Here is a 24,885-nt window from a genome sequence, read left to right on the forward strand (position 1 = left end):
GCATGGGGTGGGAATCTGGGTGAGTCTGTCTCCTGCTCTGGCCTCAGGGACCCAGGAGTGGATGTGGGATTGTAGATGATCGATCTCCAAGGGCTGACCCAGGCCTGACAGTGTCTGTGTGTGAAGTTCCTCCTCTGGGGAGGTCACTGTTCTGACCTCACCCCTGTCTTCCTGTGGGGCTTCCCCTAAGTCTTAAGCCCTCAGTTCCTGAGAGAAGAACCCTGAGGAACAGACGTTCCCTGGCGGCCCTGGCACCTCCAACCCCAGACATGCTGCTGCTGCTGCTGCCCCTGCTCTGGGGGAGGGAGAGGGTGGAGGGACAGAGGAGTAACTGGAAGGATTACCCACTGATGATGCAGAGGTCTGTGACGGTGCAGGAGGGCCTGTGTGTCCATGTGCGCTGCTCCTTCTCCTACCCAGGGGACAGCCAGACTGACTCTGACCCAGTTCATGGCTACTGGTTCCGGGCAGGGGCCCATACAGTCTGGGACGCTCCAGTGGCCACAAACAACCCAGCTCGGGCAGTGCAAGAGGAGACTCGGGACCGATTCCACCTCCTTGGGGACCCACAGACCAAGAATTGCACCCTGAGCATCAGAGATGCCAGAAGCAGGGATGCAGGGACATACTTCTTTCGTGTGGAGAGAAGAAATATAAAATGGAATTATAAATATGACCAGCTCTCTGTGCATGTGACAGGTAAGGCACGGGCTCCAGGAAAGGCCACAGGGAAAGGTCATGGGGGTGGCAGGGAAAGGCTGGGATGGGGCCCCTGCCCCGGGAGAGGGCTGAGGGTGAAGTGAGTCGGGCTCAGGGCAGGAGCTGGACCAGAGCCTGAGTTCCCCCCAGGGCTGCACCATGGATCCTCTGTCCTGATCCTGAGTCCCCCTCTGTTCACCAGCCCTGACACACAGACCCAACATCCTCATCCCAGGCACCCTAGAGTCCGGCTGGCCCCAGAATCTGACCTGCTCTGTGCCCTGGGCCTGTGAGCAGGGGACACCCCCTATGATCTCCTGGATGGGGACCTCCGTGTCTCCCCTGGACCCCTCCACCACCCGCTCCTCGGTGCTCACCCTCATCCCACAGCCCCAGGACCACGGCACCAGCCTCACCTGTCAGGTGACCTTCCCTGGGGCCAGCGTGACCACGAACAAGACCATCCACCTCAACGTGTCCTGTGAGTGCTGGGCCAGGATGCCTGGGTCCCTGATGGGGTGAGCGTCAAGCCTGGACACAGGGTGCTGGGTCCCGGAATCTGGGCTGGTTGTGGGGTCAGGAGGACAATGGCTCTGTCTTCCCTGTTTATGCGGCTCCTGGGGACAGACAGGGCCAGCGTTCCCAGCCCACAGTGATGCGGGTCTCCATGTCTTTCTGTCCCAGACCCCCCTCAGAACTTGACCATGACTGTCTTCCAAGGAAATGGCACAGGTAGGATGGAGCCCCCTCCCTGGGGCTGGAGGTGCAGGGCCTTCAGGTCAGGATGGGGCTGGGTTATTCCTCAACCTGAACTCACTTTGGGAAACAGAGATGCCCTTGTGGGTGAACTCAGGGCCCCTCTGTGTCCTCAGGCCCCAAGGCCGCCTGTTCCCATCCTCCCATCACCACTCTTGGACCCCCGCCGCCCCACACCTCCCTTCGGCCTCAAACAAGAACAGGGTGGCATTCACACAGCAGGGCCAGACTTTGAGGTTCCTTCTCATGCATCTCCTGAATACACCTCCACCCTTATCTGTTTATTTCCGATAGTTCTGATGTAAGTACTTCTGGACGGGTGATAAATGCCCATGGGCAAAAGTTCAAATTGCAGAGCAGAGTCTGTCCTCCAATGCCTGCCCCCCTCCCCAGAACCAGCCACTGTCCATCCAGGCTGCCCTGAGCCTCGGTTTGTGCCCCTGGAGGATCAGAGGTGGTTTGGCGTCCGAAGTGAGATGGTCCGCACCCTCCTCTAGGGCTGGGTGTGATTCCACTGCACGGATGGACTCTGATTTTGTGGCACCTCCTAATGGAAGATCATGGCACTCATTTTATCCTATGGCAGGAACACGGCAATGAACCATCTTGTATCTACTTCCACAGGAATATCTAAGTCTGTGGGTTAAGTTCCTAAAAGCAAAATGTAGCTACGTTATATGTTCACATTCCCGACAGTGAGTAGTGGAAGTACATGTGTCTGGAACTTCAGTCTATGTCTGTGTGTCAGTTGCTGTCATCAGTCTCTTTCTGTATCCTTCCTTTTTCTCCAGATCTATGTACTTCCCTGACCCTCTGTCTCCTTTTCTACAGTATCCACAGTCCTGGGAAATGGCTCATCTCTCTCAGTCCCAGAGGGCCAGTCTCTGCGCCTGGTCTGTGCAGTTGACAGCAATCCCCCTGCCAGGCTGAGCCTGAGCTGGGGAGGCCTGACCCTGTGCCCTTCACAGCCCTCAAACTCGGGGGTGCTGGAGCTGCCTTGGGTGCACCTGAGGGATGAAGAGGAATTCACCTGCAGAGCTCAGAACCTTCTGGGCTCTCAGCAGGTCTCCCTGAACGTCTCCCTGCAGAGTGAGTGCACCGGTGTGCTGGGGAGGAGCTGGAGGAGGAGAACACACCTTCTCCACCCTCAGTGACCACTGAGCGGCCCCCTGACCTTCAGAGAGGAGCTCCGCTCTGGTCTGTGCTCAGCTGTGAGCACTTTCCTGGGACCCACAGCACTACTGTCCTCTTCCTGTCAGGGAAGGGTTGTGGGGTGGGGAGAGGGCAGGAGTGGATCTCAGAGGGGAGAGGATGGGGCCTGGACAGGTGTGTTTAGGGAGACAAGCGCCTTTCTTTGCAGGGCTGAACTGGAGTCACACAACTGAGGTACTTGCCTTGAGCATCAAATTAAAAAAAAAGGAAAAAGCCCAACAAGTTAGCAATCAAATGAAATCATACTGCAATGCAACCATCTTTTATAAACAGTAAAAACTGAATGCAAAACAAATTCATTGATGGATAAAATATTAACATCGTAAAGAAAAAAAAAAAAAGGAACGGCTGGCACTTGCATGCCTCACTGGCCTCAGGAAGAGTCTCTCCATGTCCTTCTCTCTCTCATTTCTGTTCTTTGTGTCTGGGAAGGGGAAGTGGAAATAGACGTATAGGACCCTACAGGAAGTGGGAGGAGGAGGAGAAGAGACCCAATTCTCTATGATATATCACAAAAATAACTCCAATCTGTCAACAGGTAAAGCCACATCAGGAGTGACTCAGGGGGCAGTCGGAGCTGGAGCCACAGCCCTGGTCTTCGTGTCCTTCTGCATTATCTTCGTTGTGTGAGCATGGACCTTAGGAAGGGAGGGAGAGCCCTGGGGGAGGGCGGGCTGGGAGCTGGATCCCTGAAGCCAGAGCTGGAGGGACCCGGATGGGTCAAGAGCTTGGGGCAAGAAGGAGGTCACAGGTGCATGGTGAGAATTCCATGTGGGCCTGTGTTTGAGGAGCTTTGAGTCTGTGGCAAACCTTGGTACCCACTGTCCAGGAGAAGAGAGTCTCTATTCTCAACCTTGGAGTCTCTAAGACTGGACCACTGCTTTCCCGCCTCAGTCACCCCTGCAGTCCCTTAATAGGAAACACATGGCGGGTACCTGGTCTGCCCACTGCACCCCGATCTGACCACACTGAAAGGCTGTCTGGTCTCTTCACTCAGAGTGAGGTCCTGCAGGAAGAAATCGGCAAGGCCAGCTGCGGGCGTGGGGGATACGGGTATAGAGGATGCAAACACCGTCAGGGGCTCAGCCTTTCAGGTGAGTGCTGTGGATTCTCCACAGCCAGCATCCAGCCTGGACACCTCCCACAGGATGACCCCTAGGACTAATCAGCCAGGCGTAGCCAAAGTTACCTCCTCTCTGTTCTTCCTTTCTTCTCTGTAGCCCCAAATTCACAATGTTTGGTTGGTTTCCTCCCCTAAGAACAGCTTGCATTGTCCCTGCCCCCTATCCTGACCCTTCATTGCTGAGGCCTGAAGATCTCTGTCTTTTGCTCCCTCACTTCCCTGCCTGTCACCTCTCCTTTCCTGACTGGGGGGACTGTTCAGAAGGCATCATCATCCAGTTCCTCTGCATTTGAATAGCTGTTCCCCCACCCCTTGATACTGTCTAGAGCAGAAGCCAGCAAATATTATCTGTAAGCGACAGATAGAAACTATTTTTGGCTTCATGGGCCACACAGTCTCATTGCAGCTCCTCGTATCTGCTATTGTAGCGAGAAAGAAGCCATATACCCTGTGTAAAGAAATGAATATGGCTGTGTGCCAATAAAACTTTATTCACAAACATAAAGAGTGGGCTGGATATAACTCAAACACTGTAGTTTGACAACCCCTGATCTAGAGTAAAAATCCCGAACTCTATAGCCTGCAGCAGTGCACATTTTGACCCTTTTTTTTTTTTTTTTTTTTGAGTTGGAGTCTTGCTCTGTCGCCCAGGCTGGAGTGCGGTGGCGTGATCTCTGCTCACTGCAAGCTCTGCCTCCCGGGTTCAAGCCATTCTCCTGCCTCAGCCTCCGGAGTGGCTGGGACTACAAATGCCCGCCGTCATGTCTGGCTAATTTTTTGGTATTTATAGTAGAGACAGGGTTTCACCGTGTTAGCCAGGATGGTGTCGATCTCCTGACCTTGTGATCCGCCCGCCTCGGCCTCCCAAAGTGCTGGGATTACAGGCGTGAGCCACTGGGCCCGGCCACATTCTGACCTTTTAAGCACCTACCTTTCCACTAGGGCAAGAACAAGGGTAAAGTGAGTGAGGCTCTTGCCTCAAGTGCATTTTTTTGTTTGTTTGTTTTTGTTTTTTGAGAGGGAGTCTCGCTCTGTCACCCAGGCTATAGTGCAGTGGCACAATCTTGGCTCACTGCAACCTCCGCCTCCTAGGTTCAAGTGATTCGCCTGCCTCAGTCTCCTGAGTAGCTGAGATTACAGGTGTCCACCACCACACTTGGCTAATTTTGTATTTTTAGTAGAGACAGGGTTTCACCAAGTTGGCCAGGCTGCTCTTGAACTCCTGACCTCAGGTGATCCGCCCGCCTCAGCCTCCTAAAGTGCTGGGATTACAGGCGTGAGTCACCACGCCCAGCCTCTGTTCTGCTCTGGCTCCCTTCTCTCTCCCATGTCTCAGGGGTCCCTGACTGAACCCAGGGCAGAAGACAGTCCCCCATACCAGCCTCCCCCAGCTACTGCCCGCTCCTCAGTGGGGGAAGAAGAGCACCAGTATGCATCCCTCAGCTTCCAGACGGTGAAGCCTCGGGACTTGCAGGGACAGGCCACTGACACCGAGTACTCGGAGATCAAGATCCACAAATGAGAAACTGCAGAGACTCAGCCTGATTGAGGGATCACAGCCCCTCCAGGCAAGGGAGAAGTCAGAGGCTGGTTCTTGTAGAATTAACAGCCCTCAAAGTGATGAGCTAGGCACATAGTGAAAAGCACACAGGCTTTGGAGTCAAAGTATCTCCAACCTGAATCCACACTGTGCCGTCCTTTTTATTTTTTTGACTAAAAGACAGACAAATTCCTACCTCTCTGTACCTTGGTTTCCTGCTCTGGAAAACAGGAATGAGAAGCCCTACTTGCAAGGTTGTGGTGATCATTCCAGGAGCCACATCCCATCAGAGCTCCTGGCACAGCTAAGCATTGATGGATTGCTGTGCTTTGAACACAAAGGTCCTGCTGGGAACCTCTCCTGATTCTGGTGGCTACTGGTACCTATATGTCTGTGTCACTTGCCTGCAAAATAGTGATTCTGCAACTTTCCAGGAAATGACCTCAGCCTGCAAATCAGGTCTGGGTAGCATCTGGATCCTGCCCACCTCTTCGGCCTCATCGCCCCTCCTTGGGACTGCTAGGCCTCCTTGCGCTCTGTAGTCTACGTATTGTGCACAGTCCAGTGGGAGTCTTTAGGACACACTGAGCTCTCTCTGCGCTGCTCACAGCCCATCCATGGCTCCTGGATCCTGAACCTCCCGTCACATCCTCTTCATGACATCACTCTCCGACCTCAGTCCACTCCTCCATCCTCACCACTTAACCCACTGGTCCCTCTGGCCTTTTCCAAATCATTTGCAACATGTCCTGTTGGTTCATACCTCAGTCCTTGAACACTGGGGACCCTCCTCCTAGAATGCCCTCCTCCTGGGCCTTCATCTGCCTCCATCTTTGAAAATGGAGTTCCAGGATTGGACTTCTGGGTTGAGCTGAGGGAGAGAGTGAAGCAGCAGCTCATGATCTCCCTCCTCTAAAGCCAAACCCAGGGAATGAGAAACGTTTCCAAAGGGTCAAAGGATCATCTGACAAATTAAACATGATCCAAAAAAAATCACCTACGTGCAGCACCCGAATGAGGAAAGGAACATCTCACAACAGTCACTTTATGCAGTAGCCCTGATGAGAAGGAATCAAAGGACTGGAGGAGGCACTAACACTTCCCTAAATCTGGGCTCTTGCCCATTTACGGCAGCATCAGAAAACCGTACAGTACCAAGGAACAATTTTTTAAAAATCACGGCCGGGCGCGGTGGCTCATGCCTGTAATCCCAGCACTTTGGGAGGCCGAGGTGGGCGGATCACAAGGTCAGGAGATCGAGACCATCCTGGCTAACACGTTGAAACCCCGTCTTTACTAAATATACAACAATTAGCCGGGTGTGGTGGCGGGCACCTGTAGTCCCAGCTACTCTGAAGGCTGAGGCAGGAGAATGGCCTGAACCCGGAGTCAGAGCTTGCAGTGAACTGAGATCGTGCCACTGCACTCTAGCCTGGGTGACAGAGCAAGATTCCATCTCAATAAAAAATCATATGTGAGCTGGGTGTGGTGGCTCACGCCTGTCATCCCAACACTTTGCGAGGCTGAGGCAGGTGAATCTCTTCAGGTCAGGAGTTCAAGACCAGCCTGGCCAGCATGGTGAAACCCCATCTCTACTAAAAATACAAAAATTAGCCAGGTGAGGTGGTGTATGCCTGTAGTCCCTGCTGCTCGGGAGGCTGAGGCAAGAGAATTATTTGAACCTGGGAGGTGGAGGTTGCAGTGAGCTGAGATCGTGCCATTGCACTCCAGCCTGGGCGACAGAGCAAGAGTCTGTCTCAAAAAAAAAAAAAAAAAAAAAAAAAAAATCCTATGCTATGGTTTGGTTATGGTTTGTTAGGCCCTGCCAAACCTCCTGTTGATATTTGATGCCCAGTGTTGGAGATGGGGCCAAATGGGTGGTGTTCAGGTCCTGGGATTGGATCCCTCATGAATGGCTTGGTGCTGTCTTCAAGGTAATGAGGGAGTTCTCACTCTGTTACTTCCTGTGAGAGTTTCTCCAAGAGCTGGTTGTTAAAAAGACATTGGAACCTCCCCTCCCCAGCCCATGCTTCCTCTCTTGCCATATTGTCTGCACATGCAGACTTCCTTTTGCCTTCCACCAGGAGTGGAAGCTTCCCGAGACCCTCACCAGAAGCAAAGGCTGGTGCCAAGCATATGGTGCAGAACCGTGAGTCAAATAAACTGTTGGGGGGTGCACGGCAACATATTCAAGCTTATGTACAAGGCATTTGAGGTCGAGGCATGGAAAAATACTGCGGCACTGTGTGTATGTTGTTTGTGCATGAGACTGTAACTCCTTGACCCTGAAAACAGGGAAAGGAACAGAATGTGTGATAAGGAGCACTGAAAACAGACTCCTGAGAATGTAGTTTGAGTGTTTTTGCAAGGCCATATGTGTCTCCTGACCCGACCGCAAAAGGCCATCTGGTGGACGTTTTGGTTTAACAAGCCCTTTCAATAAATACTTGGCGGATGGATTCTGGGGCAGCACTCTTTCAGAGATGGCTGCTCCGGCCTCCCGCCCAGCTGGAATTGTCTGAGTACTTCATTCTTGGCGTTCACTATAGCTACAAGCTGCATAAACCTCTTTTCTTTATAAACTACCCAGCCTCAGATATTACTCTATAGCAACACAAATGAACAAAAATAACATGGAATGCTTCTGTACTGATAAATATAGAACATTTTTGAGAGACTTAAGGAAGGCCCAAATGAAGGAAGAAATATATCATATTCATGAACTGGAAGACAAAAATGGTTAAACTGTCAGTTGTCTGCATACTGATTTAGGTAATCCCAGTCAAAATTTCTATGTGTGTGTATATATATATTATATATGTATATCTGTATATGTATGTATATATGAGTATATACGAGTGTATGTATATTGTAAATATAAGTTTATATATATACACATATATAGTTGTAAATTGATAAGTTGTTTCTAAAATTTATGTAAACACATAAAGGCCTAGAATAACCAAATCATTGTGATAAGAAATATATTTAGAGAAGTCAGACTTTAACACTATAGTAATACAGAGTGTGTGGTGTGGACTAGAATACAGTCTACAAATTGACCCACACATATACAGTCAATTGAATAGCATCAAGTCTATTAAATTGGGACAGGAAAAACTTTTAATAAATGTAGGTGGGTGGCCGGGTGCGGTGGCTCACACCTGTAATCCCAGCACTTTGGGAGGCTGAGGTGGGTGGATCACTTGAGGTCAGGAGTTTGAGACCAGCCTGGATAACATGGTGATACACCATCTCCACAAAAAAAAAAAAAAAAAAAAAAAAAAAAATTGCCTAATACCTGTAATCCCAGGTACTAGGGAGGCTGAAGCAGGAGAATTGCTTGAACCTGAGAGGCAGAGGTTGCAGTGAGCCGAGATTGTACCACTGCACTCCAGCCTGCAACAGAGTGAGACCCCACCTTGAAAATAAATAAATAAAAGATAAATGTTAGTGGAACAAGTGAAATTAGGGTTGGTAAATATGAGTGTTGAGCCCTTTCTCACATCACACACAAAAAATTAGCCTGAAGCGAATCATAAACCTAAAAGTGGAGACTATAATGTTTGTATAACTGTGCTGTTCGATATGGTAACCACTAGCCACGTGTGGCTACTGAGCACTTGAAATGGCCTACATTTAGTGAGAAAATAATATAAAAATCTAATTAATAAATATTTAAAATTGATTACATGTTGATAGGATGCTACTTTGGATGTATCAGGTTAAATAAAATATTATTGAGACTGGGCGCGGTGGCTCACGCCTGTAATCCCAGCACTTTGGGAGGCCAAGGCAGGCAGATCACGAGGTCAAGAGATTGAGAACGTCCTGGCTCACACAGTGAAACCCCGTCTCTACTAAAAATACAAAAAATTAGATGGGCAAGGTGGCAGGTGCCTGTAGTCCCAGCTACTCAGGAGGCTGAGGCAGGAGAATGGCGTGAACCCAGGAGATGGAACTTGCAGTGAGCCAAGATCGTGCCACTGCACTCCAGCTTGGCAATAGAGTGAGACTCCATCTCAAAAAAAAAAAAATATATATATATATATATATATATATATAATTGAAAGTAATTTCACCTGTTTCTTGTTGCTTTTTTGTTGTGGCTACTAAAAAAAATTAGGATTACATATGTGGCTTACATTTTATTTCTCCTGAACAGTGCTGCTCTAGAAGAAAAATTAGACGATATCTATGGGTATCCAATAATTGCTTAGAACACATTCAAAATGTCAAGTATGAAAGAAAGTATATAAATGAGACCTCACCAAAATTGAAAACATCCCTGTTCCTCAAAACATATGATTAAGAAAATGAAAAGGCAAGCCACATCTGGGAGAGAATTTTATACATGTAATTTATAATATATGCCTAAAAAAAGGCTTGAGGGACCCTCCTGCCTCAGTCTCCCGAGTAGCTAGGATTACAGACATGTAGCAGCACACCTGGCTAACTTTGGTTTTGCAGAGGCAGGGGCTCATTATGCTGCTCAGGTTGGTCTTGAACTCCTGGCGTCACGCAATCCTTCCACCTCGGCCTCCCAAAGTGCTGGAATTAGAGGCATGAGCCACTGTGCCTGGACAGTCAATCATGTGCCAGTTTCAATCATGGGCAAAAAGGCTTGATTATATATTCCACAAGAGAAAAGATGCAAATTCCAGGAGTACATGAAAAGGTTTTGAACACCACTGACATCAGGAGATAAAAATTGAAGTCACCATGAGATGCCCTACCACATCTCCTGGAATGGCTAAAATTACAAAGCTCGAGTGCACCAAATGTTGGAGACGATGTGGAGGAACTGGAAATCTCATATATTTCCCGTGGAGATGCAAATAGTACGACCATTTTGAAAAAAAAAAAAAGTGGCAGTTTTGTAGACAGTTTCACACACTATATCAACCCTATAGCCCAACAGTTCTGCTGCCAGGTACTCACTCAAGAAGGGTGAAAGCAAAAAGTCCACATAAAGACCTGGACAAGAACACTTCTAGCAGCATTATTTATAATAGCCAAAAGGTGGTATCAGCTCAAATACCCATCAACAGGTGAACAAATAACCATAGTGTGGTGTTTCCATGTAACGGCATAATACTCATCAATATATAATAACAAACAATATATAATACATGCAACAGCTTGAGTAAATTAGTAGAGATGGGGTTTCACCATGTTAGCCAGGATGGTCTTGATCTCTTGACTCTGTGATCCACCCGCCTCTGCCTCCCAAAGTGCTGGGATTATAGGCGTGAGCCACCCACGCCCAGCCAGTCCTGGGAATATTCTGTGTCTTAATTGGGATAGTGATTACGTGGTTATGTATTTATCAAAACACATTGAATTATGCAAATAAAATCTATGTATCTCACTGTATGTAAATTTACCTTTCATGAAAGAGAAATCAAAAACTCTTAAATGATGAAAGGTTTTGGTTCCCTCTTTTTTACTAGACTAGCTAGTGATCTATCAATCTTATCTGTTCTTTCAAAGAGCCAACTTTTGGGTATGCTGATTTTTGTATGAATTTTCATATCTCAATTTTATTCACTTCAGCTCTGATTTTGGTTATTTGTTTTCTTCTGCTAGCTTTGGGGTTGACTTGCTCTTGTTTTTCTAATTCTTCTAGGTGTAATGTTATGTTGCTAATTTGAGATCTTTCTAACTTTTTGATATGGGTATTCTGGAATATTGCATCTTTGCTTTCCTGGATGCTAGGACCAAACTGGACTAGAGTAAATTATGTGGTTCCTTCTGTCCCAAAGAAAGATGTATTTTTAACTCAGGAGCTACGTCAGCCCCATCTGGCTATATTATGCATCCCTGTTTCCTCTGCGTCTCATGTTGGACTCTGTGCAAAAGGGACAGCCAGTGAAAGCATTATTGATATGTCAATATTGAGATGTGAGAATTTGATCCTGTCATTATGTTGTTAGCTGGTTGTTATGTAGACTTGATTGTATAGTTGCTTTATAATGTCAGTGGGCTATATATTTAACCACTTAACACCTTTCTATGGTGGCATGTAACATTCTTTCACTTCTGTGTTTGGCACTCCCTTAAAGATCTCTCATAAGTCAGGTCCGGTGGTGATGAATTTTTTTAGTTTTTGTTTGTCTGAAAGGGATTTTATTTCTCCTTCATTTATGAAGCTTAGTTTGGCAGGGTATGAAATTCTTGGCTGGAATTTGTTTTCTTTAAGAATGCTAAATATAGGCCCCGAATGTCTTTGACTTATATGATTTCTGCTAAAAGCTCTTCTGTTAGCCTGATGGGGTTCCCTTTGTACATGACCTGCCTCTTCCTTTTAGCTGTATTTAATATTTTTTCTTTCATGTGAACCTTAGAAAATCTAACGACTATGTGTTTTGGGGACGGTAATCTTGTATACTATCTTGCTGGGGTTCTCTGAATTTCCTGAATTTATGTCAACCTCTCTAGCAAGGTTGGGGACATTTTTGTGGATGATATCCTCAAATATGTTTTACAAGTTGCTGGGTCTCTCTTTTTCCAGGATTCCAGTGGGCTGTACGTTTGGTCTCTTTATATAATCCCATATTTCTTGGAGGTTTTCGTCATTTTTTTTTAAATTCTTTTTTTTTTTTTATTATTTTTGTCTGATTGGGTTGATTCAAAGAACTGGTCTTTGAGCTCTGAGATTCTTTTCTCAGCTTAATCTCTTCTGATGTTAATACTTCTACTTGTATTATGCAATTTTTGCAGTTCTTCAGCTCTAACAGATCAGTTTGGTTCTCTCTTAAAATGGTTATTTTATCTTTCAGATCTTGAATCATTTTTATTGGATTTCCTACATTCCTTGGACTCGGTTTTCGAGTTTCTCCTGAGTCTTGGTGATCTCTGTTGCCAGATTCTGAATTCTATGTCTGTCATTTCAGTCATTTCAGACTCATTAAGAACATTGCCGGGGAGATAGTGTGGTCACTTGAAGCTAAAATACTCTGGCTTTTGGATGTGTCAGATTTCTTTCACTGGTTCTTTCTCATCTGTGTGGGTTGATGTTCCTTTAATCTTTGAAATTGCTGTTCTTTGGATAGGGCTCTTTGCTTTTATATTCTCTGATGCCCTTGAGGGTTTCACAGTGGTATAAATTGGGCTTAGACAACTGCATTTGTTTCTGGATGATTTCAAGGGGCCCGGGCTCAACTCAGCACTCCTAAGCTGCACGCTGTAACCATGGGGACCTGGGACCTGGCCCATGGCTTTTTTTTTTTTTTTTTTTCTGGCCCCTCAAGGTTAAGACCTCCTATGCTGGAACAACCAAGGTGTTCGGGGTCCACTGGTAACAACGGTCCAATAGGGGTTGCTGACAAAGCATTTTGGCAGGGTGGCCGTGGGTGATGGGAGTTCTTAAACGTGGTGTGCATCAGCTGCAGGGTGGCCGTGGGTCTTGCGAACCTGCTTGCTAATGTTCTGCCTAAGATCACATTATAAAAGACTAACTTGTGCCTCATTCTCTCTCTCTTGCTGTCTCTTGCTTTCTCACTTTGATGAAGCTGGAGGTCATGTTGTGAGCTACCTATGGAAAAGACCGTGGTTTCATAACAAAGCTGATTGAATAGCAAATGTTATTTTCCAGGCAAAAAAAAATAAGTGGCAAGTTCTTCTGAATATGCAAGGCAGAAATAATTCCGGTGTTTCATAAACTCTTTCAAGTATGAAAGACGCATCCGCCAGGGTGACTCTGGGGAGTTTTTTGCTTTCTCTGTTCCTCACTGAGATCTACATGGACGGGAAGGGAAAAACGCTCATCTCCAGAAACCTCCCACCTCTGGCACCCATAAGTCTGAAGTTGCACTTATGTGAGTGATTACCATTTTGCCCCTACCCACTGGCTTCCTGTTGGGATTACTCTTGTTTTTCCAAGCCAGTTCCTCCCACGCTGAGGGAACCTGTGATAAGACAGCCCCAGGAAAGTGCCTGACACGTATTCCCTGAGCTGCCCCTTCCCTTCCACGTGCTTCCCGAGTGAGCACATCCACCCTGTGGCTCAGCTGTGAGCCCTGCCCTGATGTCTCTCCCACTTTCTGCCCCTCGAGCCTCTTCTTGGACATGGTGTCTCCATCCCCCACCCCACCTCTCCAGTTATCCCAGTCAGGACCCAGGACTTATTCCAGTTGCCTCCTGTTTTCAACCACCCCACTCATGAGTCAGGGGTTCCTGTAAACTTCACTTCCCCAAAAATGTCTGCCATCATGCCCTTCCTCCTCCCTCCATTCCCTGTCTCCTGCCCTCCATCGGCATGGCCAGGCCCTTTTTGGTCTTGACCACTGCTCCACTTCCCACCCAACGTCCCGGTCTGAAGCCTCTCGCCTCCTTGCTGCGGCCCTCACAGCACAAGCCCTGAAAAATTTTCCTGCATCCAGAGCTGACACTGCCTCTTCCCTGCTCAGAGCCCTCTCTGGTTCCCTGGAACCCTCAGTCCAAGCTCCTCAGCTGATCATGTCCCAGCACCTCCAATCTCTCCCTGGAAGACCCCAGACATATTTGCAGGGCCCTTCATCTGCCAGGCTGTCTCACGGCCTGTGCTTTTTCCCCTCCACTTGAGGTGCCCTTAGCCACCTGTTAATAGGACCAACTCCTCCACTAGTCTCAGCTCAGCCTCTTTCCCTGCGGGGTCTTTCAGCTTTTTGAACGCCTGGATTTGCATTCGTGAGTATGTGTCACACAGTCAGGTGTCTCCTCTTTCTGTTTGTGTGGGGTTGCGGGAGAGACGGCCTCTCAGCTCCACCCTCCCTGCTCTCACTGTCTTCCTCACTCAGCCCTGAAGACCCTGAGCAATGGCACCTCGCGGCCTGTCCTGGAGGGTCAGTCCCTGGGCCTGGTCTGTGTGACTGACAACTCCCCTGCCTCACTGAGCTGGTCTCAGGAGGGAAGAACACTGAATCTCTCCTAGCTCTCAGCAAGTGGGATCCTAGAGCTGCCCCAGAAAGGGACTGGAGGTGGGGGGACCTTGCCTGTGAGGCTTAGCACCCACTGGGCTCCCAGCACATTTCCCTGAGCCTCTCTGTGCAGAGGGAGCTTCCGAACGGGTACCGGGGCAGACAGCCTGGTCAGGTGTTGGGCTGTGAGAGGGGCCTAGATCTAGGAACAGAACCTCACCCTCTTCTCCCCACTCCCAGGAAGCCCCGCTGGGTGCAGACATGTGAGTGAAGATCAGGAGGTCTCCCAGCCCCTGGTTCTCACCTAATCAAGAGGCCCTCATGGGCACTGGCTTCCCCTTCACCTATGGCCTCACCTGGCGCTACTACTCCAGGTGCAGGCCTGCTCTTTTCTGGGGAAGCTGAGGATTGGCCCCCAAGTTCCAGATGGGGCTGAGCTGTCCTGTCCTGCCTGAGTTAGAATTGAAGTGGCCGATGCTAATCTGAGGCCCGTGTTGGCTCTGCGGGTGTGGAGGCCCCCAGGGGAGCAGGGCGGAGAGGCCTGACTGAGCCCCTCCTGCTCAAGACAGAACTCAGATGTGGACACCCAGCCCTGTGGGACAGATGCAGGACATCACTGTCAGCCATGGCTCAACCCTTCTGACCACTGAGATGCTGCAACTTCCCCTCCTGGGAGGGAGTGATTGGGTAAACACTTACCCTTTGCTGGAAATCTCAAGGCACAGCACAGGTGCTCACAATCTGAATACAGAATGAATGAATGAATGAGTGAATGAATGAATGAAATGTCTTTCCTCATCTCATGTGAGAGACTTGACAGTTCTTCCACTCTCCAAGTAACATCAGCTTCCCCCATCCCAGCCCACTCTGTCCTGGGCAGACAAAATTAAGCATCTCCTGGGCAGACACTGGTGCAGGAGACAGGGCCCAGGAGACCTGTGTGATTTGGGCAATTCATTTCCTGTCTCTGTCCATTCAGGCTGCTACAACAAAATACCATAAACTACTGGTTTATAAACAACAGAAATTCATTTCTCACAGTTCTGGAGGCTGGGAAGTCCAAGACCAAGGTGCCAGCAGGTTTGGTGTCTGGAGACAGTTTGCTTCCTCATAGATGGTGCCTTCTCCTTATGTTCTCATGTGGTAGAAGGGCTGTACAAATTCCCTTGGGTCTCTCAGATTTGGGAACTAATCCCATTAGACTAATCCCAGAGTCCTCATAGCCTAATCGCCTCCCGAAACATTATACCTTCTAATACTATCACATGGGGATTCAAATTTCAACAAAGGAATTTTGAGGTGACATATTCAGACCACAGCACTTGTCACTGTGGACCTTAATGTCTTCCTCTCCAAATTGTGGAAGTGGGAGTAGAGGGCTTGTCAGCTCTCCTGGGTCATACGTGGTTCACAAGTTCCTCCTTTCCACAGATTCTATGGCTTCCTCAAGTTTCTCCTTCCCATTTTTTTTCTGATTTTAATTGCCAATTGGGGACTGTGGGAAAGAGAGGGGCCATGGTCCAGAGCCCTTCTGAGGCAGGAGGAGAATAGAAAAATAAGGCAGGAGCATAGCAAAGAGAATTAAAAGTTGGATAAAGAGGAGAATAAATAAAAGCAGAGAGCAGAAGCAAGGTGAGGGGACAGGTAAGCAAGAAGCAAAAGGCAGAAGTTGAGCAGCCAAAACAAAAAGTAAGACAGAGAAGCAAGCAAGGACCCCCGTGGCCAGCAAGATCTGGACCAAACCAGTAAGGGGCAGTTCTTCAGAGCTAGACATGTGCATTTGAGAGAAAAAGTATCCTTAACCTGACCCTGTATGATAATCAGCTCATTAAAGCTCCTACATATGGACTGCATATTATCCATGTACTTAAAATTATGGGATTGGTCAAAGTAACTAAGCAACACACTTAACCATCAAAAAGGCAGACACTGGCCAGGCACAGTGACTCATGCCTGTAATCCCAGCACTTTGGGAGGCCAAGGTGGGCAGATCACTTGAGGTCAGGAATTCAGGACCAGCCTGACCAACCTGGTGAAACCCCATCTCTACTAAAAACACAAAAATTAGCCAGGCATGGTGGCGGGTGCCTGTAGTCCCAGCTACTAGGGAGGCTGAGGCAGAAGAATCGCTTGAACCCAGAAGGTTGAGGCTGCAGTGAGCCAAGATCATGCCACTGCACTCAAGCTTGGGTGACAGAGTGAGACTCTGTCCCCACCTCACCTCACCACCCCTTCCCCCCAAAAAAGGCAGACGCTGGCTAGAGATTTAGCAGCCTTGGGAAGCGAAGAAAAACAAACATACATAAAAGGACCCAAAGTACACCAAAGTAATGCTGATCTCACCTCATAGAGATCAGTTCGCTCCCTCTCCAAGAGTGTGATACCATGCTTAATAAACTGCTGCTGCTTGCTTTGCTGTCTGTGTGTGTCTCAGCCAATTATTTGTTTAAGACACCAAGAATGAACTGCATGGCACCATCGGTAACACTTCTGCCCACTGAGATGCTGCAAATGTCCTTATGGGGAGAGAGTGACTGGGCAAGGAGGGGGTGCCCAGGAGGCAGACTGGTCTGCAGGATGAGATACCAGCTGCAAATGCAGGGACTGGAGGTAAGGGTGGGGAGTGGCAATGGATGCCCAAACCCAGCATTTTCCTCTGTCAATCGTCACAGCCAAATGATCTACCCTAGGTTATAGACAACTGGGGGACAATGTGGGCTGAGCAGATCAATGCAGTTGTGTGCAAGAAAACAGACTGGGATTTTCCGTGTATACAAAGTCTTCAGGAAAACCTATGCGAAGTTAGAATTTTAAGGCAGCATGGGCCAATGATAAAACTACATAGAACAGACCGGGCGCGGTGGCTCAAGCCTGTAATCCCAGCACTTTGGGAGGCCGAGACGGATGGATCACGAGGTCAGGAGATCGAGACCATCCTGGCTAACCTGGTGAAACCCCGTCTCTACTAAAAAATACAAAAAACTAGCCGGGTGAGGTGGCGGGCGCCTGTAGTCCCAGCTACCCAGGAGGCTGAGGCAGGAGAATGGCGGGAACCCGGGAGGCGGAGCTTGCAGTGAGCTGAGATCCGGCCACTGCACTCCAGCCCCGGCGACAGAGCGAGACTCCGTCTCAAAAAAACAAAACAAAACAAAAAAAACTACATAGAACAGTAGGAAGACTATTATTATTAAAGTGAGGCTAGGGGTTCCTTCAGGAGGGAGCGGGGGCATGGGCAATAGGAAAGGGGAATGTAAGGGTGAATGAGTGAATAAAATCTCTTTCTTCATTTCAAGGGAGAGACTTGACAATTCTTTTGTGATGTTCTAATTCTTGAAGGATGGTAATTTTGTGTGAATCACTGAGTTGCTTTTTAGGGGACACTTTTATGTACCTGTCTTGTATTTCCCCCCCCCCCAAAAAAAAAACTGTTTCAAGAAAAGCTGACCTGGATCTAAGGCGGCTGCAGCTTGCAGGATTTTCCCCACTTCCTCCCAGACCGGCCACACAGTTTAAAATAATCTGTTGAAGTCAGGTGCATGTTTCTTCTCTCAGGAAATCCCACCCATCGATGAGGGTGGACACCCCGCGGCTGGTGTCTTTGCTGCATGTCTCCTGTTCACCTGAACCCCTGGGAGCAGTACCTGCAGGAGCAAAGCCCCGGGGCCGGCCCTCATACCCTGTAGTAAGTAACCAGGCCTCGTGAGATAGCAGTGGTGAGGGGAAATGTCCTTGTGCCCAGAGAGCTGTGAGGATGGGAGAAGTGTCTGCTCTTTTCATATTGATCCTTTCCCTTATGACTTTCCTGTCTTCCAAACCCCACAGTACAACAGCCACAGCCTCAGTTTCCCCGGCCTCCTGCAGGCTGGGCTCCCCTACGTGTCCTTGGCATGTATCAACAGGCGGAATCCTCACCTCCACAGCCCCGTGTCTGTCTGCTCGGTCCTCCTGAGACTGAACCCCTGACCTAGGGGAGAGCGACCCCACCCTGCCTGTGCCCCCACTGAAGCTCCTGCTGTGGACAGCTCAAACATCAGGAGCCTCAGTGTCCCCCCACTGCACAGTGATTCCTTGGGGACAGTGTCCGGCTCTGCTGTGTTGACCTCATTGTGCAGAGGGGTTGCCCACCTTGTGGCTGCTGAGGGAGGGATGAGAGGCTGCCTGTTCACCCCACCTGCACCCCTGTCTCTCATGGCCCTGAGTCCCACCTCTGAGCTACACAGACATCCACAGCCTGTGACTCAGGGGTCTGGCCAGATGGGACTTATTTTCACCCTGCAGAAAATGTCACCTAAAGGGAAAGGCATTGAGAGTCAGGCAGGAGGTGGGATGGGCCTTGCATGGGGTGGGAATCTGGGTGAGTCTGTCTTCTGCTCTGGCCTCAGGAACCCAGGAGTGAACACGGGGTGGTGGATGGTGGATCTCCCAGGGCTGACCTAGCCCTGACAGTATCTGGGTGTGAAGTTCCTCTTCTAAGGAGGTCACTGTTCTGACCTCACCACCAACTTCCTGTGGGGCCTCTTCTAAGTCTTGAGCCCTCACTTTCTGAGACAAGAACCCTGAGGAACAGACGTTCCCTGGCGGCCCTGGCACCTCCAACCCCAGACATGCTGCTGCTGCTGTTGCCCCTGCTCTGGGGGAGGGAGAGGGTGGAGGGACAGAGGAGTAACTGGAAGGATTACCCACTGACGATGCAGAGGTCTGTAACGGTGCAGGAGGGCCTGTGTGTCCATGTGCGCTGCTCCTTCTCCTACCCAGGGGACAGCCAGACTGACTCTGACCCAGTTCATGGCTACTGGTTCCAGGCAGGGGATGATATATACTTGGACGCTCCAGTGGCCACAAACAACCCAGCTCGAGCAGTGCGGGAGGAGACTCGGGACCGATTCCACCTCCTTGGGGACCCACAGACCAAGAATTGCACCCTGAGCATCAGAGATGCCAGAAGGAGTGATGCAGGGACATACTTCTTTCGTGTGGAGACAGGAAAGACAAAATGGAATTATATGCATTACCCGCTGTCTGTGCTTGTGACAGGTAAGGCACGGGCTCCATGAGAGGCCAAAGACAAATGTGACGGGGGCTTTAGGGCATGGCTGGGATGGGACACGTGTCCTGGGAGGGAGCTGGGGGTGATAAACTCAGGGGAGGGGCTGGACCAGAGCCTGAGCTTCTCCAGGACCGCACCTCAAATGCCCCTCCTGATCCTGCAAGCCCTCCCCTCACCAGCCCTGGCCCACAGACCTGACATCCTCATCCTGCTCTGACACTGGCATTGTGGCATGTGGGGCCGCATGACTCCTAGTTTTGGGGCCTGTCCTGGGCATGGCAGGGGTTTAGCAGCATCCCAGGCCTCTCCCCACCAGATGCCAGAAGCACCCGCCCCACCCATGCAGTGGGACAATAACAATTACCTCCACACATTGTCAAACCTCCTGGGGGATTAAGTCCTCCCCAGCGGAGAACCTTAGGTCTACACAACCCTGTGACTCTCTCAGGCCAGGCCAGGGAGGGACAATTTCCTGGTGCAAACCAAGGGCAGCAGAGGCACCTGAGCCTGGGCGAGGGGACTCAGCACAGGGCCCCTCCGTCTTTTATGCCCCAAGGTCTTCAGAGATCCACATTTAGACGCTCAAAAGACAGAAGGGACCTCCATGATGGTCCAGAGGCCGGGAGGGCAGGACCCATGTGTCTGGTGCAGGCCCTGGTGCTCCAGGGAAGCCCAGAGGTAGGAGGTGGGACACAGTCTCGGCTCCTCCCTGGGTGGGTCTCTAGGGTCTCTGAGCTTTAGGGTTTCCTTCACTCTGTGCAGAAGGAACCAGGTCCTATAGCGTGTGGGTTTGAAGTTTCTCTTCTGTGCAGGGCTGAGGTCTCCAGCCCCCTGTGGGTTCCACAGCCCTGCCCCTCCTCTGCCTCTCCCTTCTCTGCTCACACAGGGAGCCCAGGAACCCTCTGTCTCAGAGATGCTGCTGCCTCTCCTGTGGGCAAATGAAGAGAGGGACAGTGGGGGCTGGGCTGAGCCTCATTTTCCCACAGCATCCCAGTCAAGATACAGGCTGGAGGTGCCGGAGTCGGTGATGGTGCAGGAGGGCCTGTGTGTCTCTATGCCCTGCAGTGTCCTTTACCCCCATTACTACTGGACTGACTGTAGCCCTGTCCATGGCTGCTGGTTCAAGAAACGGATCAACATACAATGGAATAATCCAGTGGCCACAAACATCAAAAATAGAAAAGTGCAGGAGACATGAGGCTGATTCCACTGATTCCACCTCCTTGGGGACCTGAAGACCAAAAACTGCTCCCTGAGCATCAGAGATGCCAGGAAGGGGGATTCGGGGAACTACTATTTCCAGGTGGAGAGAGGACGGATAAGATGGAATTACAAAACAAAGCAGCTGTCTGTGAATGTGATAGATAAGGCACGGGCTCCAGGAAAGGTCATGGGGTGGCAGGGAAAGGCTGGGATGGGGTCCCTGACCTGGGAGAGGGCTGAGGGTGAAGCAAGTTGGGCTCAGGGAAGAGGCTGAACCAGAGCCTGAGCTTCCCCCAGGGCTGCACCATGGATCCTCCGTCCTGATCCTAAGTCCCTCTCTCTTCACCAGCCCTAACACACAGGCCCAACATCCTCATCCTTGGTACCCTGGAGTCTGGCTGCCTCCAGAATCTGACCTGCTCTGTGCCCTGGGCCTGTGAGCTGGGGACGCCCCCTGTGATCTCCTGGATGGGGACCTCCGTGTTCCCCCCACACCCGTCCACCACCCGCTCCTCAGTACTCACCCTCATCCCACAGCCCCAGGACCACGGCACCAGCGTCACCTGTCAGGTGACCTTGCCTGGGGCCGGCGTGACCACGAATAGGACCATCCGACTCAATGTGCCCTGTGAGTGCTCAGCCAGGACAGTCCCTGATGGGGGGGGGGCGTCCCTGAGGGCAGAGGATGGGGTCAGTGCTCGACACTGGGTGCTGGGTCCCGGAATCTGGGCTGGTTGTGGGATCGGGAGGACACTGGCCCCACCTTCCCCATTTATGCAGCTCTTGGGGAGATAGGGCCAGTGTCCCCAGGCCTCACAGTGATGCGGGTCTCCGTGTCTTTCTGTCCCAGACCCTCCTCAGAACTTGACTGTGACTGTCTTCCAAGGAGAAGGCACAGGTAGGATGGAACCCCTTCCCTGGGGGGGGGGGGCAGGGCCTTCAGTTCAGGGCAAGGCCAGGTCCCTCCTCATTCTGACTCACCCTGGTGATCTGAGGCTCCCTTGTAGCTGAACCCAGGCCCCCTCCCCATCCTTAGCCTCTGTGGCCACCTGAGCACCTGTCCTCTTCCCCTCCACTCCCCTTAGACTCCTGCACACACACCCTCCTCAGCCCTGCAGCAAGGACGGGGGAAATACACACAGCAGGAGCATGCTTTGGGCCTCTTATCTTCCATCTCCTGAATACGCCACCTACCTCATCTTTTTATTTTACCCAGTAGTTTTGAGCTACATTCTTTTGGATATATGCCATAATCACGTGGGCAAAAATTTAAAATTCACAGCAAAATGTGTCCACAGAATCAACCAGGGTCTGCCAGGCTGCCCTGAGCCTTGGTTTGTGCACCTGGAGGATCTCAGAGGTGGTTTGACGTCAGTAGTGAGACTGTTCGCCCCCTCCTCTAGGGCTGTGTGTGATTCCACTGTCTGAATAGTCTCTGATTTTGTGGCATCTCCTAATGGAAGATCATGGCACTAATTTTATCCTACGGCACCAACACTGCAATGAACAATGTTGTATCTACTCCCCAAGGAATGTATAAGTGTATGGGATAAATTCCTAAAAGCAAAATTTACCAGTGTCATATGTTCTTTCTGATTTTGAAAGATGTGGCGAAGTTGTTCTCAATTAAAGGTGGGCACGTTTACATTCCCAGCAGTGAGTGGTGAACATAAGTATGTCCCTGCACCAGCCTACATCACTATCTGTTCCATTCCCCAGTCTCATTCTATATCCTTCCTCCCTGTTTCAATCACTTTGTCTTTTGACCCTCCAACTTTTTCTCTACAGCCTCCACAGCTCTGGGGAACAGCTCATCTCTTTCAGTCCTAGAGGGCCAGTCACTGCGCTTGGTCTGTGCTGTTGACAGCAATCCCCCTGCCAGGCTGAGCTGGACCCGGAGGAGCCTGACCCTGTACCCCTCACAGCCCTCGAACCCTCTGGTATTGGAGCTGCGAGTGCACCTGGGAGATGAAGGGGAATTCACCTGTCAAGCTCAGAACTCTCTGGGCTCCCAACACATTTCCCTGAGCCTCTCCCTGCAACAGGAGTACACAGGTGGGTAAGAGAGGGGCTGGAGGAGAACACATGTGCCTCATCCTCATGGTCCACCCAGTGCTCCTGAACTTCAAGGGGGAGCTCAAATCTGGTCTGTGCTCAGCTGTGAGACCTGGAACTTCCCCACAACCCAGAGCATCACTGTCCTCTCCCTGCCAGGAAAGGTGTATGAAGCAGGAAGAGGGGAGGAGTGGGTCTTGGAGGGGAGGAGCTGGGGCCTGGACAGGTGTGTTTGGGGAGACAAGCGCCTTGCTTTCCAGTGCCTGAACTAGGGTGACACAAGCAAGGCACTCACCTTTGGGCACACAACTAAAAAACAAAAAATAAAACAACTCAGCAAGCAGGTGAAATAATATTGGATGTGATTATCTTTTTTAAAAAATAAAAATTGTTGCAAAATAATTTGACAGTGAATACAAATCAAAATTTCAAATACAGGCAGGCTGCACTCACCACTCTCATGCCTCAGTGACCGCAAGAGTGGTTCCTTCCTCCTCCCTCCCATTCTTGCTCTTTGTTTCTGGGAAGGGGGATTAGGGTACCCAAGTGGGGGCCCTACAGGAAGTGGGAGGAGAAGAGACCCAGTTCTTGGAGTGGGATCCCCAAAACAATTCCAATCCATCCTCAGGCAAAATGAGGCCTGTATCAGGAGTGATGCTGGGGGCGGTCGGGGGAGCTGGAGCCACAGTCCTGGTCTTCCTCTCCTTCTGCATCATCTTCACTGTGTGAGCACTGACCCTGGGGAAGGAGGGAGAGTCCTGGGGGAGGGCGGGCTGGTAGCAGAATCCCTGAAGCCAGAGCTGGAAGGGCCTGCATGGGTCAAGAGCTTGGGGCAAGAATGAGCTCACGGGTGCACGGCGAGAATTTCAAGAGCGCCCTTGTTTGTGGGGCTCCACATCTGTGGTGAACCTCGGGCCTCACCATCCAGGAGGCAGGAGCCTCTGTTTTCAACACTGGGGCCTCTGGGACTGGACCACTCCCCTCCCATCTCAGTTACCCCTCTGGCCCCCCAGTAGGAAATACAGGGCAGAGGTTGGTCTGCCCACTGCACCCCGATCTGACCACACTGAAAGGCTCTCTGGTCTCTTCACTTAGAGTGAGGTCCTGCAGGAAGAAATCAGCAAGGCCAGCAGCGGGCATGGGAGATACAGGCATGGAGGATGCAAATGCCATCAGGGGCTCAGCCTCTCAGGTGAGTGATATGGACGTCTCCACACCCAGCATCCAGCTTGGACATCTCCCACGGATGGCCTCCAGGATTTCTCTGCTCATCATGGCCAAAATTTTCTCCTCACCTCCTCCTCCTTCCCACCAGCCAGCTTCTCCTGAAGGATTCCCCATCTTGCTGACTGTATGACAGTCCCTCCTACCTACTTTCTCTCAGGCCAGGCATGGAGAAAGAATTATCTCCTCTCTGTTCTCCCTTTCTTCTCTATGGCCCCACATTCACCAAATCTTGTGCATTTTTCCTCCCTAAGAATGGCTAGCATTGCTCCCACCCCCACGAATCCTAAACCCTTTCAATGCTGAGGACTGAGGATCTCTGTCTTGGACTTCCTGACCTCCCTGCCTATTGTGTCCCTTGCCCCGATGGGAGGAATCGTTCAGAAGCCATCACTGACCAGTTTCTTTGCATTTGGATGGTTGTTCCCACCCCCAACACTGTCTAGAGCAGAAGCCAGAAAACACTATCTGGAAAGGCCAGATAGGAAATATTTTTGGCTTTCTGGGCTACACAGTCTCATTGCAGCTCCTCAACTCTACTGTTGTAGCAGGAAATTAGCCATAGACCATGTGTAAATGATTAGCTGGCTGTGTGCCAATAAAACTTTACTTATAAAAACAAGCAGTGGGTAGAATTTGTCCCAAGGGCTCTAGTTTGACAAGCTCTAACCTAGAGAAAAAGCCCAAACTTCATAACTGCAGCCCTGCAGTTATGAGATGGTATTTCATTGTGGTTCTGATTTGCACCTCTCTAGTGGTCAGTGATATTGAGCTTTTTCTCATGTTTGTTGGCCCCATATACGTCTTCTTTAGAAAAGTATCTGTTCATGCCCTTTGCTCACTTTTTAATGGGGTTGTTTTTCTCTTATAAATTTGTTTACGTTCCTTATAGATGCCGGATATTAGACCTTTGTCTGATGCACAGTTTGCAAATATTTTCTCCCATTCTGTAGGTGGTTTACTCTGTTGATAGCTTCTTTTGCTGTGCAGAAGCTCTTAAGTTTAATTAGATCCCATTTGTCAATTTTTGCTTTTGTTGTGTTTGCTTTTGGCATCTTTGTCATGAAATCTTTGCCTGTTTATAGGTCCTGAATGGTATCGCCTACATTGTCTTCCAGAGTTTTTA

General features: G+C 50.0%; 2 protein-coding genes across 7 annotated transcripts in view; both read left to right on the forward strand.

Annotated features, from left to right (window-relative positions):
* On the forward strand, positions 1 to 19,170 carry LOC104667259 (sialic acid-binding Ig-like lectin 9). Of its 5 annotated transcripts, none has more exons than XR_004060410.1 (8): positions 1 to 699; positions 902 to 1,180; positions 1,384 to 1,431; positions 2,287 to 2,544; positions 3,206 to 3,293; positions 3,665 to 3,761; positions 17,783 to 17,912; positions 19,033 to 19,170. XR_004060410.1 is itself a non-coding variant. In XM_030942420.1 (7 exons), exons 1-7 carry the CDS (start codon positions 270 to 272, stop codon positions 5,310 to 5,312), a joined length of 1,353 nt encoding a protein of 450 aa, XP_030798280.1. In that variant the 5' UTR covers positions 3 to 269; the 3' UTR covers positions 5,313 to 5,525. The 5 variants fall into 5 exon arrangements, 3 of the variants coding, with proteins under 3 accessions (XP_030798280.1, XP_030798282.1, XP_010367898.1); XR_004060409.1 differs by having other exon boundaries at positions 18,986 to 19,107; XM_030942420.1 differs by lacking the exons at positions 17,783 to 17,912; positions 19,033 to 19,170 and adding an exon at positions 5,127 to 5,525 and having other exon boundaries at positions 3 to 699; positions 935 to 1,180.
* Positions 17,941 to 24,885, forward strand: part of LOC104667258 (sialic acid-binding Ig-like lectin 7) — an 11,112-nt gene continuing 4,167 nt past the window's right edge. The window contains exons 1-6 of one of the 2 annotated variants that reach the window (XM_010369594.2): positions 17,942 to 19,264; positions 20,830 to 21,108; positions 21,331 to 21,378; positions 22,269 to 22,535; positions 23,164 to 23,260; positions 23,631 to 23,727. In XM_010369594.2, the coding sequence (XP_010367896.1) occupies positions 18,835 to 19,264; positions 20,830 to 21,108; positions 21,331 to 21,378; positions 22,269 to 22,535; positions 23,164 to 23,260; positions 23,631 to 23,727 (1,218 nt within the window). In that variant the 5' untranslated portion in view covers positions 17,942 to 18,834. Of the gene's footprint in view, positions 19,265 to 20,829; positions 21,109 to 21,330; positions 21,379 to 22,268; positions 22,536 to 23,163; positions 23,261 to 23,630; positions 23,728 to 24,885 lie in introns of both variants that reach the window. The other variant, XM_030942419.1, reaches the window with a different exon arrangement.

This window comes from Rhinopithecus roxellana, chromosome 12, assembly GCF_007565055.1.
Source record: "Rhinopithecus roxellana isolate Shanxi Qingling chromosome 12, ASM756505v1, whole genome shotgun sequence".
NCBI lineage: Eukaryota > Metazoa > Chordata > Mammalia > Primates > Cercopithecidae > Rhinopithecus > Rhinopithecus roxellana.